The following is an 18303-nucleotide window of genomic DNA, read 5'->3' as shown; positions in this document are numbered from 1 at the left end:
AGATTTGTGACATGTGACCCTATAAAAACAAAGGGCTCTCCTTTGTGTCCGCTCAAAGAAAATAGAGTTTCTGAAGTCTCCTGAATAGTCTTCATTCCGTAGCTCAAAAATAACCCAGTGTTACATACCTGGATTCCTATAACAAACTCGGTGGGCTACAGTCAACATTGCTGGGGTGGGAAGTGTGCGTGTATTCATTATGTTTCCTAAAAGAGCTACAGGGCATGCATTCTAATGAATTTGCTAAATGGCCAGGAGTCCATAGAGTTTGGGAAAGTTAGAAGGTGGCCTCAAGAACACCCAGAGACCGGAGAAACAAACATAAGAAAGGGGAGTTCTAGGCAGGGCCTGGTGACTCATGCCTATAATCCCAGCACTTTGGGAGGCCAAGGCAGGAGAATTGCTTGAGCACAGGAGTTCGAGACCAGCCTGGGCAACATGACAAAACCCTGTCACTATAAAAAATTTAAAAATTAGCTGAGTATCGTGGCACATGCCTGTAGTCCCAGGTACTCGGGAGGCTGAGGTGGGAGGATTGCTTGAGCCCAGGAGGTCAAGGCTGCAGTGAGCCATGATTGTTACTGGACCCCAGCCTAGTGACAGAGCAAGACCCTGTTTGTTTGTTTTCTTAAAAAAAAAAAAAAAACCAAAGCTGCCCTAAGGTGACATTAAAAATCTAATGCCCCATATATCCATATATACCATGAAATACTATGCAGCCATAAAAAAGGATGAGTTCATGTCCTTTGCAGGGACATGGATGAAGCTGGATACCATCAGTCTCAGCAAACTAATACAGGAACAGAAAACCAAACAATGCATATTCTCACTCATAAGTGGGAGTTGAACAATGAGAACACATGGACCCAGGGAGGGGAAAATCACACACCGGGGCCCTTTGTGGGGTGGATTGGGGGAGGGATAGCATTAGGAGAAATACCTAATGTAGATAACAGGTTGATGGATACAGTAAACCACCATGGCACGCGTATACCTACGTAACCTGCACGTGAATCCTAGAACTTAAAGTATAATTTTAAAAAAATTTAAAAATCTGATGCCCAACATGAAGACACCCACCTTCTAAGTAAATACCTCACTTGTGTGGAAACATGGGTCATTCCTATGGCAGGACCCTAATTATGTAAGTTCTCAGTTGAAATCCTGCTGCTGTGAAACTGTGACATCAGTCATGAAACAATGAGCAGTGCCTCCCTGGTACCTCCATGTGGGGCACTGCTCCGAGAAGAGAAGCAAACCTTCAGGGAGAAACTTGGCAATATTTTTCCTAGGGCTGCAGAAGCCAGAAGAGGAGATGTTATGAATTCTGCAGGGCATGTGGAAAGTATTACATTAATAAATTGACTTGGGGATGGTTGAAATATATCTCTGAAACCTATAACTCAAGGGACACAGTGAAAACAATGTTAGCTGACATTTATAGAATGATTATCATGTGCCCAGAACTGTGCTAGAAAGTGTATCTTCTCCTATATTGAAGCCACTACTGCAAGGTGTTTCCGTGTTATGATGTCAAAGAGCTTAGGAAGTTTGCCTACTTATAGATAATAAGTACAGGGCTATGCTTCAAACTCAGCTTGTCTTTTAACTGCTACAAAAAAAAAGAAAAAAATGAAAACTTGGGATTACTTAGAAGTAGCAAGGTGTTATGAGCTGAACTGTTTCTTCCAACAAAGACATGTTGAAGTCCTAACCCCCTGTACCTCAAATGCAACCTTATTTGCAAATAGGTTCACTTATAGATGTAGTTAAGACAAGGTCGGGCTGGAATACAGTGGGCCCCTAAGCTGACATCACTGGTTTGCTTATAAGAAGGTGATCATGTCAAGACATAGAACACCCTGTGAAGGCAGAAGTAGAGACTGGAGTGATGCATCTACCAGCCAGGGAACACCAAGGACTGCTGGTCTCAGAGCCTTCAGAAATCTTGGGTTTAGCCTCTAGAACTCAGACAATAAATTTCCAGTTTTAAGCCACTCAGTTTGTGTACTTTATAAAGTACAGCCCTAAGAAACTAATAGACAAAGTAATCACAATCTCCAAATAATTACCAAACCAGATCTAACACGGCATCTAGCGTCTCCTTAGTAATGAGAAAAATCTAGGCATAAAGCTTTGAAGACTTTTGCTCAAACTGAGCAGCAGGCACAACAGCCAGACCCTCAGCCCTTTGTGTTTTGTGTTTGCCTTCTTCCTCCCCATGTAAGCACTGAAGGTAGTTTCCTCTGTGACTTAGTGCTCTGACAATCCTAATCTGTGGGGCCTACACTGCAGTTGCTGGTGCAGACATAATGGTTGCCATCTTTTCAGAGGTAGGAGATGATTATGCACCTCCCTGGGATCCTTGCCCATGCAGGGGATCAGTCCTTTCTGAGGCACACACTCCATTCTGGGAGCCAAGCGTGGACCTAGGCCCATGGAGTACGGGATGAGCTGCCACCCTCATCTTAAGTGTGAGCTCTGGGGTAGCCAGCTAAAACTCCAGTGCTTTTAGGACCACATCCAGTCAGTGTTGGGGGCAGAAATCAGGTGGAAATTTCTCCCCAAACCAGAGAGAAGACTTGGAATGGAGGAGCACAATTGCTTCTCAGAGTCCATTTCTCTGACAAACTGTCAGGGAAGTGACCTTCAAAAGCCTGTTGTCAAAGTCACCATGAGGTAACAGAGCGCATCTAGGTCTGGTGGCACTTCCTCTGACCAGAAAGCCACTAAAAGCCAAGACTCACACTATGCAAGTGGCAGCAGCATTCTTCTCCAGAAATGTTTTCTTTCAAAACAACTTGAGCCAAATGTAACACTACTCCATATGGCACAAATAGATTTCATCTGTATCTGGTAGGTGGCAAAGATCCCTGGAAATCTGTTGATCTGTGTGTCCAAAGAGAAAAGTTTTAAAGACCTAATAGTGGTAAAATTTATATTGTTATCATGGCACTATGCAGCTCATAGATGCAACACTTCCAAACTCAGAGCCTTTCAAGAGACCAGATACCATTCTGCTCCAGTGGTTTTCAGCGCACTGTTGAAACGCAGATTACTAGGTCCTACCCAAGGAGATCAGCTTCAAGGCCCCAGGAATGGTATTTTAACAAGCACAAGAGGAAATTCTGATGCAGATGGTCAGGTGACTATACTTAGGGAAACACTGGGTTTCAACTTTCTTCTGTATTAAGATCCCAGGATGTAGATCAGATGAACTCTCAGGTTTCCTCCAGCCTCATGATTCCAATTATGGCCCCTTGTTTATTTTGTGTCCATTCGCCCTACTTAAGCTGGTTGCTTTGGTATCCTAGAACCACCTTCTTTCCTTTAACTTTTCCAACCAACTCCATTTCCCTTTCTCTGTCCCTTGTCTGGCTGGCTCTGAAGAGCCAAATAGTATTATCCTAACATTTGATAGGTAGATCCTATAGATATCATTGCTAAAACCAACTCCCAATACAACTAAGATAGTAAGCATACCACTTTATCAGCCTTTAATCTGCTCTCATTATTAATACTTAATCACCCCTGACCAGAGTTTCCTATCTCAGGTCTCTAGGAGGTTATGGATGGGTTTCAAGGCATCTGAAAACTCTCTGAAATGTCATGTGAAATTGAATGCAAATAATATGCATGTAGGCAGTATTTTGGAGTTTTTTGTTTGTTTGTTTGACAAAAGTCCACAGCCAGTGAAGGTTAAGAACCATGGTTTCAGATATCATCTGACTCACCTGGTTGTGATATAGGAAGTTCATTTTGATAATTCTAAGCTACATTGTTTGCCTCATGGACAGTTCCTAGTCAGCGTAAGCAGCCCCTACAGAAAACAATATCAAAATCTAACTTGACCATGTTTCTCCTATTCATTGGTAATATGCTAGACACTTTACTAGTCAACAAAGAAGATGGCACTGGCATCACAAGCATAGTCTTTCAATCCCTCCAAATCCCTACCATAGAAACAGGCAGAACAATTAAATAAACAAAACCAAAAACCCAGAGACACATTTACAACAAAACTAGGGGCAAGTTTTCTCATAAATCTAAAATTACAAGTGGGTGGAGACAAACTACCAATACCACAAGTATATATAGCAGGAAAAAGGAAGCAATGGAGTAGCCTCAGATGGACCCGAAGACAGGAAAACCTCTAATTACTCAACAGTATTCCCTGAAAAGTATAGTTGGAATGTTTTTCAAAACATCCTTAAAATTGGAGTTGGGGCTATCACATTCTCTAACAGTAGTAACTAGAGGGTCTCAGTAAGGTAGACAAAGGCTGGAGTCGTCAAGGCCCCTGAGAGCTCTCAAAATAGATCCACATGGGCTCCCTCCTAGGACAGGGCCCTATACTGAGGAGAAATTGCCTGTAGGAATTAGTATTGAGCAGGATAGGGTCAGTAGAGACAAGGGAGAGACAGACAAGGTCCAGATCAGCTAGGCAGGGAAACGGCAGGAAAGCTCATAATGCAAACAGCCATACTTCACACTGTGAAAAAACAACCAAAGAGAGAACTCTGAAGCTTAGAAAGTTTTCTAAATCCTGCCTCATTCTCTAAGTTTAGGAAAATGAATTTCACATAAAAGTGAATAACAGAAACGAATAGAGATCAATTCCTACAACAGAGCTATTATAAGAAAAATGAGGGTGTGGAATAGAATAATACTCCTACAAACAATGAAAACATGCCAGAAAGACATGCTCATAAAATAGATCAAAATTATAACATATCAAACAAGTTAAGAGACTAAGAAAATGATACAAGACATGAAAGAATTAGAAAAACAAGCTCCAGAAATAGAAAAAAAATGTAAAAAATCAAGTTTACACTAGAAAGAATACAAAAGTGAATAAGCACAATGGATAATATCTTAAGAGAAATACCAGGTAAAGAGGAAGAAAAAAATTAATCAGAAACAAAAATAATTCAAGACAAAGTGACACATACTGAACGTAAAGAAATTGAACATCTGGAAAACAGGAGTCCCTAAAGAAGAAACGCAAAGCAAGGAAACAGAATGCTCCTAAAAACGATCTTGAAGTAACATGCTTGGAACTATACATTGAAAGAGCACACAGTGTACCTGAGTTGAACAACCAACATTAGATAAGTTTTAACAAAAGTAATGAACTTTAAAGAAAAAGTCCTTTGGGCATCTCGGGGGGAGGGGGGAAGCATGTGATTTATGGTAGAAAGAAAAGTTCCACAAGTTCATTAGACTTTTCAGGAACAACTTTACATGTCAAAAGAAAATATATTTAATTTGCTCCAAGTATAAGCCAATGCTTTTATTTCCAGCAAAATGACTTTCAAAATAGGCACGAACTATTATCAACATACACACCTCAGAATATTGTTCCCATGAACTCTTGCTAAGAACTCTACTGAAGAACAAGCTTCAGACAATCAAGATGACTAGAGAGATATTGACAAAAGTCCTGGAGGTAGGCATGAGATCACTAGTCACCTGATCATTTAGCTAGGACTAAATGATAGTTAAGAAGGAAACAATATAGTCTGTAATGGCTATATGTCCAGACAATATAAATATATGACAACTATCTATAGTTATACTGCAGGAGTTTTGTAAATGGGAGGTCAGAATGCAAGGAAATGCCAAAAATATTTTAATGCTTTAGGTAATTATTATGATGGCTTTATCAGTATTATTCTGAGATTGCTGTGTCTCTGATCTAGGAGAAAGCAAATGAATCATTGTGGAATATTCTCATTTTATTCTTTGTGTCCTTGAAAAACAGAAATACTTGAATTGGAAATATCCACAAGAACTCATGAGATCTAGAACCAGTGGCATGGTGAAGCCAATTCACACCAACAGTTTGTACACTTTTTTCAACTCCATGGTCAGTAACTTTGTGTCAGTAGCTTGAAATCCGCCATGATGGGAGTATTTATACACCATGGAAACCCGGAATTGCTACAAATCCAGCCTATCTTCCCCAACAGAGAGTCCATTGTTAAACCATTTGCCAGTACCCCACAGTATATAGCAATCTTTAGTGTCCAGATCGTAATTTTGAAGTACTATTTCTCTCTCTCTCTCTCTCACACACACACACACACACAAACACAAAAAAAAAAAAAAAAAACAGGAAATTTTGGAGAAATGGTTGGCTTAAGGTCTGAGACAAGAAATATATGAGAAGCCTAGAACAACTTGTCACACAGGTAAGTTATAAAGATACAGCCAGGCATGGTGAATCATGCCTGTAATCCCAGCACTTTGGGAGGCAAACACAAAAGGATCACTTTGGTGCTAGGAGTTTAAGACCAGCCTGGCTAATATAGCAAGACCCTATCTCTACAAAAAAAAAAAAAAAAATTAGCTGGGCATAGTGGCGCATACCTTTAGTCTTTTCTTAGCTATCAGGCAGCTCTGAGGTGGGAGAATTACTTGAGCCCAGGAGTTCAAGGCTGCAGGTTGCAGTGAGCTATGATCAAGCCACGGCACTCCAGCCTGGGCAACCAAGCAAGATCCTGTCTCTAATAAATAAACTTTTAAGTTGTAATGATATTGGCATCAGGTCAATAGGACTCAAGCCAGTTTGGAAAAAAAAAAAAAAACTCCCACTGACCAAAGAGGGTCAATTTGACCATCAACAATGATAATAACTGCAATAAAATACATTGAAATTAATTACAATCATGTTCAAAGTCAAAGAATGAGTCATCTTCAGAGAATGATAGGGAACAAATCGTTATCTAGAAGGCTGATAAATACATGGACTGAAGCAAGCATTTATCTTGCCATTCCTATATCAACTGTTCCACTGAATATCCTGATGGAGTAAATGAAAATGTCTCTTTACATAAGTATTCTACCTTAGAAAACAATAGCTAATTACAATTCCATGATTTTGCAATTCCCAGTAAGCAAATATAAGCATTACATATCAACAGCTGCTCAGATCACACAAAGAGACCGCTAGATAATATTTCCTTCTTTAGTCTTGCTAAAGGGATAGACCAGAACCTGAATCTGATCTCTGGATCCAGCTGGAAATTTGCAGGAAATACCAAGGATAGAGGAACATGCTGAGCTGCACATGAGTCTGCAATCAGCAGAGGCCAGACTGTGGAAAATTCCACAGGTCAAATAGCCCAGGTTCTTCAGATAAATTGTAAAGAAAGTAAAAGGGTGAAGGATGAGTTTATAAATTAAAAGACAAAACATTTTTTATGGATAAGACCAAACTGTAGTGCATAGGAATACATATTTGTGTGATAAAACTATAATATAAACTCTAGGAAGTAATTGGTATAAAATCAAGATGGTAGTCTCTTGTGGGACAAGGGGAGACCTGTGATTAGGATAAGACACCTGCAAGGGACTTTTGGAGTGAGTGGCAAAGTTATGTTTTCCGCTCTGGGTAGTTTCCTTGCCTTAATTTGGATTTGTGAGGTTTGCTGTATCTCGAACGTGGTTTTGGAGACACAAAAGGGGGAGCCTTGCTCCATCACCCCAGGCTGGACTATAGTGGCACGATCATAGCTCACCACAGCCTCAGACTCTTGGGCTCAAGTGATCCTCCCAAGTAGCTAGGACTTCATGTGCTTGCCTCCACATTGTTGGTTTTGGAACGGGAAGGGGTTTGTTTTGTTTTATAGGAATGGGGTCTTGCTGTGTTGCCCAAGCTGGTCTCAAACTCCTGGCCTCAAGCATTCCTCCCACCTTGGGTTCCCAAAGTGCTGGGATTACAGGAATGAGCCACCATGCCCTGCCTCCCTGTTTCATTTTACAATAAAAATTTTTTTAAAAAATATAATCACATTCTTGCCCTCAAGGAGCTCAATCTAAAGAGTAGATGGGGCCGGGCACGGTGGCTCACGCCTGTAATCCCAGCACTTTGGGAGGCCGAGACGGGCAGATCACGAGGTCAGCAGATCGAGACCATCCTGGCTAACACAGTGAAACCCCATCTCTACTCAAAAATACAAAAAATTAGCTGGGTGTTGTGGCGGTCGCCTGTAGTCCCAGCTACTCGGGAGGCTGAGACAGGAGAATGGTGTGAACCCGGGAGGCGGAGCTTGCAGTGAGCCGAGATTGCACCACTGTACTCCAGCCTGGGCGACAGAGCAAGACTCTATCTCAAAAAAAAAAAAAAAGAGTAGATGGAGAGGTAAACAATTAGTTTCAAGACAATGTGATCAATGCTGTCAGATAGGTATATATATATATGTTGCTTTGGAACCAGTGTGGCACTGAAACAGTTTATTTAGCATGGGAGGTCCAAAGAGGCTTCTGGGAGGAAGGGACACACCAGCCTGGCCTTGAAGAGACAGCCATTCTCCAAATGGCATAGGAGTAATAAAGCCCAGCCCAGGCTGCAGGGGGTCACATCACAGTTACTCCAGGCAGCCGTCTGCACCCATCAGTGTTCATTGCAGCATTGGTTGCTTCCTTTCTGCCCCTGCAGTTGTCTAGAGCAATTTCCTTTAAAATGACAAAGGTAACAATTATCAGCCAAAGGAGCACATGTTCACATATTTATGTGAACAAACTAGTGTCTCTGCCTTTTCCTTGTTTTTAACCCAGAACTTAATGGATAATGGAAGACAAGGTGCCATCTTGATAACTTTTTCTTGAAATAGAGCTGCTGCAGCAAAGACAGAATTCTACCCCCAGCCAGATTCTCTCTACAAGCACTCAGAGCAGAACTGGAATTCCTCTCTGAATTCTCTCTCCAAGCACAGAAGAGCTTAAGGCTCTTTGGTTGGACTCTTAAAGCCTTCCTGACCTGACCCCTGAACACCAGAATAGCTCCTCACATCCTTAGCCAAGAAAGCAAGATAGTGAATGTCCAATTACAGAATCTGACATATCCAAAAAGACGATAGAGAATACAATTTGTTGGGCCACATTTCCTGAGAAACAAAACGGAAGGGGTGCAATTTGTATACTGGAATCAAAGAGCAATGGGATGTGGACAATTTGAGGTGTCCTCTGTTCCTGGGTGCTGTGTAAACAACAGTGTGGAGGCACAGCAAGTGGGACCTGGTTACTGTGCAGGAATGTACAGACTTGGAAAGCAAGATTGGTGTCCACTCCAGGATGCGCTTATCCTTCTCACCCACCGGGCACTGATCTCTGACCATCTCTGGTAGCAAGCTGGCATTAGAAGCTAAAAAGCACTTTAGAAATGGAGGTAAGAATAGAAGGGAATAGAAAAGCCATCTGTTTACACATTTCCTGATCTGTAAAATGGGACTGTATACCTACAAGTGTAAAGAGAAAATAAGACATATGGAAATGCTATATAAATGAAAGGGCATAGGGTAGAGTATTCCTGAAAATTCTATATGGAGATGAATGTGCTTTCCTTCTTTACACAGCTGTGTGCTGACAAGTATTTTATCCTTATAACAAGACCATTTATCAAGTCTATAAACACTTGCAAATGCTCCCAATAGGCACAAAGTCTTCTTCCACAAGCTGAGATGTGATCATTTGTTAATCTACTCCCAAGTATAACATTGAGTATTCATTTTGTTGAGTCAAGTATCTATCCCAGCCCTCAGACAAGATGCAACAACTAGCAGAGACTATTATATAGGTCTGGGTTCAGAGACAAATGGGATTATGGCTTGCCTTATACCTGTCCTCACCCTGAAAATGATGGCTTATGGACATAGGGAGACAAAAAGAACATAGTCTACTATTTAAGATTTGAATCTTATATGGAAGGTAATACTCCAGAGAGACCACTGTGTTCCAAACTCACCTGATCAGTCGCGTGGGATGCTTGCTGAAAATTCACTGTCTTAGTTTACTTCCCTGATCTGCTGAATCAGAATCTCCAAAAGAGGTCTTTAAAATCTGAATTTTTAACAAATGTTCTAGATGATTTTCATGATGAGGCAAGTTCAGAGAAAAACAGAACACAGCTCCACAGGGTTCTAAAAGTAAAGATTTTTAAAGAGGGCCCAAGAAAAGTGATGTCTTAGTCTACTTGGGCTGCCATAACAAAATACCATAGATTGGGTGGTTTAAACAACAGAAATTTTCTCAGTTTTGGAGGCTGGAAGAATAGAGTGGTCAGGTCTTGGTGATGGCTGCCTTCTTGCTGTGGTCTCACATGACCTCTTTGTGGAAGGTGGGAAGAGGGAGAGAGAGAACAAACTCCCCGGCATCCCTTCTTATACGGGTATTAATTCCATCATAAGGGCCCCATCCTGATTAGCTCCCAAAGGCCCCATCTCCAAATATCACACCTTAGGGCTAGGGCTTTGACATAACCCTAGCTATGTTAGAGGGTGGGGGGATGCAGACATTCAGTCCACATAGGTGCAATGGGACTTAGTCCTTCAAAGGGCCAGGTGCTCATTTGTGGAGCTGAATCTTTGGGGTTTTTGCTTCTCACCAATCTATGCAAAGCCACACCATACAAGCCATAGGTTTAAGCAAGCTGTGCGCCCATTGGTTTCAGCAATATACAATGAACAAAACATGAGGATTTAAAGCAAACAACAACAAAAGATAAATCAATGTCGCCAGGTGTTTTGGATGTTATTCAGTTAAACACCAAATTTAACTCTGGACCTGCTGATAGCCCAGACCAAAGGAGAAAATGCACTTGCTAACTGTCTTTCCTATTTCACACAAGTTAAATTCTGGGTAGAGTTCCAGCTTTTACTTACACCTCCTGAACCATACTGCTATTCTCAAACTTATGCCCTTTAAAGATGAGAAAAGTCATTGTTTTTCCCCCAGAGCTGAACATTTTTTGTCTCAATGCATTTCTGGCTTATTAGAGAAGCAAAACTAGTCATATTAAAAATTCCCAATGGGAAACCTCCCTCCCCATTCTGGAAGCTGATGACAAAAATAACACATTTTGCGAAATCTGCAGTTTGGGGTTTTTTAATAGATCAGAAGAGTTTTCTTACCTCTTAATAATTCAGGTAACCCTGGAGATCCAGCCACTTTCCAGACATTGCTCAGCAATGAAGAAGTCAGGATGTCCCCAATTCCAAATTGGTTATCCAATTAGGCAAGTTCCGTTACTCAGTGTCGTAACAGAAGGAGGATAGCTCAGTGTGGTAGAAGAGTCCCTGAATTCAGGCCCAGCTCTGCTATAAACTAATCAGCAGTTTCCATTGAACAATTTATTTACCCTCTCTGAACCTGTTGCCTTCATTAATTCAACTACTATTTCTTAAGTATCTAAGAAGTGCCACACTATCCAGGTGAAAGGGACAGCCTTCAGGAGACCACAGTTCGGAGAAAAGGGAATTTTCCATTCTGTAATGTAATGGTTCCTTTCCTTGTATGGGTGCCTTGTTTCTGTTCCTCACTAGCTTGGCACATGAAACAAAACCTGTGAGTGTATGATGGAACAAATGAATGAGTGAGTGAAAGAAAACAGATTTTTAAATCACCTTATTTTATGCCACTACCACTCTTCCTAAGGTCCCTTTTGTCTGATAACTCAGACCCAAGTAGTCCAACTCTGATTTCACCTTTCTTAGGTTTCTAGCACTCATAAAACTCATTTGTTGGCTGTAATCTTCCCCTTCATTCTTCTCTGGCACTGTTCCTCCGAATCTACTTCCATCCCTCATACACCCCTGAATATTTTCCTATATCCTAAATCCAAACATCCATTGAGCACATAATATATAGCAAGCACTGGGCAAACCAAGATGCTGGAGAACAGACTCTGCTCCACATTTTCTGTGGCTGCAGACGGCGCCCTGTGTATCCCGTTCACGGCCACAGAGGGTATGCCTCCTTTGACTCACAGCTACTGAGATACCAGGACAGGCAAAATGATGCCACAAAATTCCCAGGAGAGTCTTACATCAAATAATTCTACCCACCTCTCACCACCTCATGCTAGCCCCCTGTACAATAAATTTTAACAAAAATAGCTGTTTAGGGGGATTGAACCACCTTAAATTTTCCATCCACTTAGTAGTCCATGAATCTGGGTGCTACACCAACTGACGGGAGCACAAAGCTCTTATCTCTACCTTCAGTATCATTTTCCCATCATTATCGAACAATGAGACACCAGTTTCTCTGGAAAACATTACTCAGTTTTTTTAAGTAAGTAGCATTTTTATAGCATATCAAGGTTTAAAACCATTTCTACATATGCTATTTCAGTCACTATTCACAACAAAGCCTGAGGCTCAGAGGATAAATAGGTAGGCCACATGGTCAGTAAAGTGGCAGGGCTGGCATTTATGCCTGGGTATGAGTCAAAATCCCAGAGCCTGCACAGAGGGAGCCAAGTGATCCTGTTTGGTTTAGTCCTCATAGTAACTAAAAGCTACACATTTAGCCTTTAAGCATTTACTCTAATAGCATTGTATAGTAGTACCCCCTTATCTGCCGGGGATATGTTCCCAGACCCCCATGGATGCCTGAAACCTCACATATGCTAAGCTCTGTATACACTATGCTTTTTCAATCTGATAACCACAGTGGCTACTAAGTGACTAGCAGGCAGGTAGTGTAGACGGTATGGGTACGCTGGACAAAGGGATGATTCATGTCCCATGTGGGGTGGAATAGACAGTGTGAGATATCACTCAACTCAGAATGGCGCACCATTTAAAACTTGTGAATTATTTCTGGATTTTCCATTTAATTTTTTTGGACTGTGGTTGACCATGGGTAACTAAAACCATGAAAAGTGAAACCATAAATAAAGGAGCACTACTAGGCATAGATTTAAAGAGATAACCTCATCAGGATTTTTTAAGGGTGTTCACTACACAATCCTAAACTTATATTTTACTTTTGTAACATTATTTTGGCTTTTGCAGTGTGCTGAGCCTCTCAGTAGAAGTTGCTCAGGCCTCATTCAAGCTCAGAGCCTTGATAAACTTTTTCTTTTCTTTTAACATGACATCACTAAAAATGTTGCTTACTGGCTGTCACTTTTCCATCTTTCCACCTGGAAAGAAAATGGGCTGGATTTTTTAAATTTGTACTCCAGTTGTACATATATCTTGTCCACCTCGCCTCCATAAAGACATTTTTATTGACCCACACATACTGTAAACCCCAGAAAGACCACATACCCCAGCCTGAGTCTGCAGCTGCCCAGCAGGGGCGAGATCTTGTGCTTTGCTCTCCAGAAAAACCCAGCTGGTTGCAAACCATGACCCTGCCCTGAGAATTGTCTTCTAGGGGTGACACTGGAGGATTCAAATAGCAGAGGGAGCCTTTGGATTATTTAAAATTGTATCCTTAGGCCTTAATTCCTGCATACCTAAAATGAAGGAAATAACACTAATGAAAATTAAAAGAACATCAAGAGTTTTTCAGATTTGTAGATATATTTACAAGATACTACACCCAATACCAGGCTCTGAACTTTAATATCTTCGCCTAACTGGGCACAACAGCTGCCCATCTGAAAGGAGGGATCAACTTTTCTATTTGCAGTTGGAATGGCGGGCCCTCCTAACATCTTCCCAGTCACTCTCCCTGCATCATAACAAGGCTTCATTCAGGTGCCTGGCCTGCTTTGGTGACAAATGCATCAAGCCAGAAGTACCAAGACTCTTTGGCCTCCACTGGGCTGCATCTTCCCTCTATGCCCACATGCTCAGGGCATCATGAGAATGGCATGTGAATTATCCAGCTATGGATGGACTCCACTAGAGGCATCTCCAAGATCTTCTCATGCCCTGAGTGCCTGAGCGCAGCTGCGATCTTCACGATCCAACCAGTGATCACTCCTCTCCATTCTTTCCGTTTCCCTATTTACCATAGCTTTTTGGAAAGCTGATGAAGTGAAATATTCTCCAGCAGAGGAAGTAATATAAAGCTTAAAAGGCATTTCTGATGGAATGGTGAAATAATTCCACTGCTTTCCTTTGAGCAAAAAAACTCAAGGCAACCTGAGGCAGCTCTGGGGATTTCATTATTGATAGACTGGAGGGAAACAATGGCTTTAGCTGAACAAGTTTTTCTCTTAACTTGTTAGAGCACTTTGGAATGAAGAGATGAGAAAGACAGGTGCTAGACGATAGAATAAACCCAGCACCAACTTATTTACATAATTTTGTATAGAAATCCATTGATGTATGAAGTATAAAGTGACTGTTGAATAGTGAAAATTAAGTATTTTGGAAAACAATCTATGTTCACTACCTAGCTCTAAAATAACTGAACATTTTGTAAAATACATCTTGCATCTTTGTAAAACTTACTGGCAGTTTAAGCTATGTGTGTGTGCAGTTTTAAGAAAAGACAATCTTTTATGTTATCGTTCAAGGTAATTCTTAAGAATGCATTCTCTAAGCAGATGAGACATTGAGTCGGGGATAGGATGAGAAGAGCACATTTATACTTCTAATGCAGCATGGGCCATTCACCATTTCTTCATGATTAAAGGCTATCAGGAAGGCTGGAAAAGTATGTGTAGCAAAGATGATAAACAGCAATTTTTGCAGGGCAAATTGCTTCCTAAGTGAGGGAGTAGGGGATTTAAAGGCAAATGTAGCTGTCTCAGCATACAAAGGTTTGTGCTGTGTGAGATTCCTAAATCCTAACTCCCTTTTGACAAGTATTCCTTAACAGCCCTCCCAGATATCTGAAACCAATTTTAACCCACTCTGGTCCCCCGCTGACTACAACATTACCTGAATGGTGTGGTCCAATTTCCAGGCTGCTTACCAGTCCTCAAGCCTATGGGGTAAGTAAATCTCAGGCCTCTGGGGTGAGGTAGCCCTTGTGGGACAGACTTGGTGAATATCGATGAGCCCAGGAACCTCAAAAAGCCTGCTACTTGCAGGATTGAGGAGGAAGCATTTTTTAAAAATTCACTGCGCCAGGAAGCATTTCTCTTATCAATTGTTGCTGATGTTGGCTTATTCTTTTTTATTGTTACCAATATTTTTAACCATAAAATGACCTTAGAAAATGTAAAAGAAGCATCCTCACAAACTGCTGTGTTTTGAGGTTTTGAATATTAGGCCTGTGCTTTATGACTCAAGGGAGTGGAATGAAAAATGCTGAGAGGCACTTAGAACCATTACCAACAAATCAGAGGTCAGGGAATTAGAGAAGTGCACAGTCTTAGGGTTGCAAGCGCCCTTAGAAGTGTCCAGCTGGCTACCCCTGTACACAAACAAAAACTCATCTCAGGTGTGTTCAGGCCACAGAAGCCTGAGGCAGTGGTTCTCAAACAGTAGTCTCCAAACCAGCAGCCTCACTTGGGAACTTGCTAGAAATGCACACTCTCAGGCCCCGCCTCAGAAACTCTGAGCTTGAACAATGATCTGTATTTTAACAAGCCCTCCACGTGATCCTGGGACAGGCTAAAGTTGGAAACCATTGCCCTAAAATCCCCCAGCGAGGGCCCATCCTACAAGTAGTTTAGTATGGCCTTCCCAAAGCCAATAGAAGAAGAATTGGGATCTTAATTCTTTCAAGGGAACCTCTGTATGGGAAAAATTATTATTATCAGATCCAGTTAGCTTCTAGCATTATCCACTATGGTGACTTCCAGCCATTTCTAGACTTGTGATACTAATCCCAAGAAATATGCTGAGAAGACACACTTTTAAGGTAAAATGTAACAGGAGGCCAGGTATGGTGGCTCACGCCTGTAATCCCAGCACTTTGGGAGAGCAAAGTGGATGGACCACTTGCAGTCAGGAGTTCAAGATCAGCCAGGCCAACATGGCAAAACTCCGTCTCTACTAAAAATACAAAAATGAGCCAGATGTGGTGGCACACACCTGTAATCCCAGCTACTCATGAGGCTGAAGCCGGGGAATCACTCAAACCCCAGAGACAAAGGTTGAAGTAAGCTGAGATCGCAACACTGCACTCCAGCCTGGATGACAGAGTGAGACACTGTCTCAAAAAAAAAAAAAAAATAGCAATAACTGTGTTTCGAGGATTTTTTGATAGGAATGTTACAAAACCAACATGAGAATCTTCCCATATTCTGAGATCACAGGATTATGCTAACTCCTAATTCCTGTCAACCCTAGTTAATACCAGTGGTGGAAACATCCTTAACCCAAGGAGGGATGTAAGTAGCATGCTCTTCAACACCTCTTACCTCAAGCTTAGAGACCCCTTATGGCTGTACAGCATGAGATATTCAATGGTGACTCAGGGAAAGGCTGTACCATGCCTGCAGCAGAAACGTAGGCCAAAGCCAGACAGGGCAGTTACAGAAAGAAAAACATGCATTCTATTTAAAAAAAAAAAAAAAAAAAAAACACATTGTAGGACTGCTATTGTTTTCTGCCTTCATCATGAAGTGACACCTCTCTCTCTTTTCCCAACCAGGAACAGCTAAAAGATGATGATGTGGAATGCATTGTAAACCAGGATGAACTAGCCATACATTACCAGGAGCAAGCCTCCTCACCCTGCAGTCCTCCTGCAAGGCTAGGTCTGGACCAGAAAGCTTCACCCCAGACGCCAGGCAAGGAAAACATTTATGAGGGAGACCTCGGCCTGGGAGGCTATGAACTCAAGCTTGAGCAAACTTCGGGTCAATCCCAGTTGAATTAATTGGCACGAAGAGTACAGATGTAATCACAAGTAATGCAAGGCTCACTGAGGAATACAAGCCAAGCTGATGAGGCAGTATAGGGGAGAGGCTGGAAAATGTATTAAGAGCATAAATTGGAGAGAATCAAAGCCTTGTCACATGGATCCTCTGGTGCCTGAAGAAATGAGAATTTATTATCCCTCTCTATTATGCAAATGAATTTAGTTTTTTGACAGCAGCCATTTTGATTACTGGATTGACTGGGGTGGGGATGGGGGTATCAGGAGTCTAGCTGCTGGAGGCTGGGACAGCTGTGCTGGGTCTTCAGGGCATTTCTGCTGCGTATGCAGCTCTCCAGGCCCTTCACTTCTATTCTGGATTTTATTCCCTCCGCTAGGGAGAGTTTAAAAATAAGAAAAGAAAGCTTCTGAGAGTAAACATTTGGCTCCTAAGCTGAAGGGAATGTACAGCTATTTAGTAAGTGATAAGTTTCTTATTTTGAGGACTTGACTCCCATTTGCTCTCAGTGACCCCAGGGCAGAGCCCAGAGAAGTGTTCCGTACCCACTGCTGATGGCTTCCCAGAGTCCATGCTGAGTTGAAGAACCTATTGTTCTTGTTGGCATCCTTCCTATGCTACTTCTCCCATCGCTCAAAGGGGTTGCCTATGGCCGGGTGTGCTCTGCACTAAATGCAGCACCACTTTCAAGCTTGGTAGGACCATTCCAAGAAAAGCAGGTTTCTTCTCCCCATACCACATTGTGCCTGAAGAACAAGGCTTCCCGTCCTTGCCTGCATGTGAGTCACTTCTTGGCTGTGCAGCAGGTCCCCCTGTCTCCGTATGCTGGAAGGTAGGATTCTGCAGCCCATGTTGCTCTCCACCTGGCAGCAGACTGTGCAGGAGCCCCAACCTGTCCTCCAATTCCAGCATTCACAGCTGATGAGCAGTGCAAGAGCAGGGCGACAGGAACGGAGCCAATGATGTGTGGGTTACACTGAGGAGCCAAAGACAGGCCCTTAGGACTCCCCCTTACAAGGCATGGCTCATGGCCTACATTCCAGAGACCAACAAGATAGCTTTTAATTCAGCTGCATGACCTGTGCCTTTTAAGCCATAAAGATACCTCAAGTCTAGCGCCTCTTGAAATCCAGATGTTCATATTACACTCCAAAAAATAGACTCCAGGCCTAGGTGCCCAGGCTATAATGAGTCTGCTTTTGAAGGAGGTAGGGAATGACATCTTCCTTGGACCCAAAGCTTAAAAGTAATGTATGCTTTGCTGACCACTGTTAGGCCTTAAACATTCACTGTGGTGGTATCAGGCACACTGCTATGTGCATCGGGGTTTTTGTTGTTGTTGTTGTTGTTGTTGTTGTTGTTGTTTTGCTTTCCAAACAGAATCTCTGGGGCACAAGTTGTTTTATACTCAAGCTAAGTATAATTTTGTCATTTCAGGTAAATATGATAAGTGATGGAACATGAAGTTTTCTAATTTGACTTAATCCTAATAAATTTTTGTTATAAAGTATGATCGTGTTTGGCTAATGCTTTATTTAAAGTCATTTTCTCTTTCCAGGTGACTTGGTGGTTCTAAGCTCTTATACTCAGAGTGCTGGCTGAAGTGGGCACTGAAAGCTAATGTATGGGAGATGCAGGGATCCTCTGGGTCAAAAACAGCCAAGGGGATAGCAGGACAAGTCACTGAAGGAATGAAGAGAGCAGGGATGGGCTGGGGAGGCATCCCAGAGAAGGGAAACCTGAGTCAAGCAGAGGGGCACAGACACCACCTTTCTCACTAGGGATGA

General features: G+C 42.0%; 1 protein-coding gene across 1 annotated transcript in view; it reads left to right on the top strand.

The window, feature by feature from the left end:
* Positions 1 to 18040, top strand: part of LOC105470011 (solute carrier family 9 member A9) — a 593531-nt gene extending 575491 nt beyond the window's left edge. Inside the window, exons 15-16 of the mRNA XM_011721703.2 lie at positions 14575 to 14680; positions 16291 to 18040. Coding sequence (XP_011720005.2) covers positions 14575 to 14680; positions 16291 to 16518 — 334 coding nt within the window. The 3' untranslated portion in view covers positions 16519 to 18040. The remainder of the gene's footprint in view (positions 1 to 14574; positions 14681 to 16290) is intronic.
* Positions 18041 to 18303: the final 263 nt, after the last annotated feature.

The sequence above is a fragment of the Macaca nemestrina genome, chromosome 2 (genome assembly GCF_043159975.1).
Source record: "Macaca nemestrina isolate mMacNem1 chromosome 2, mMacNem.hap1, whole genome shotgun sequence".
NCBI classification, from domain to species: Eukaryota; Metazoa; Chordata; class Mammalia; order Primates; family Cercopithecidae; genus Macaca; species Macaca nemestrina.
The sequence above is the reverse complement of the archived record's forward strand: the minus strand, read 5'-3'. Positions and strand labels throughout refer to the sequence as shown.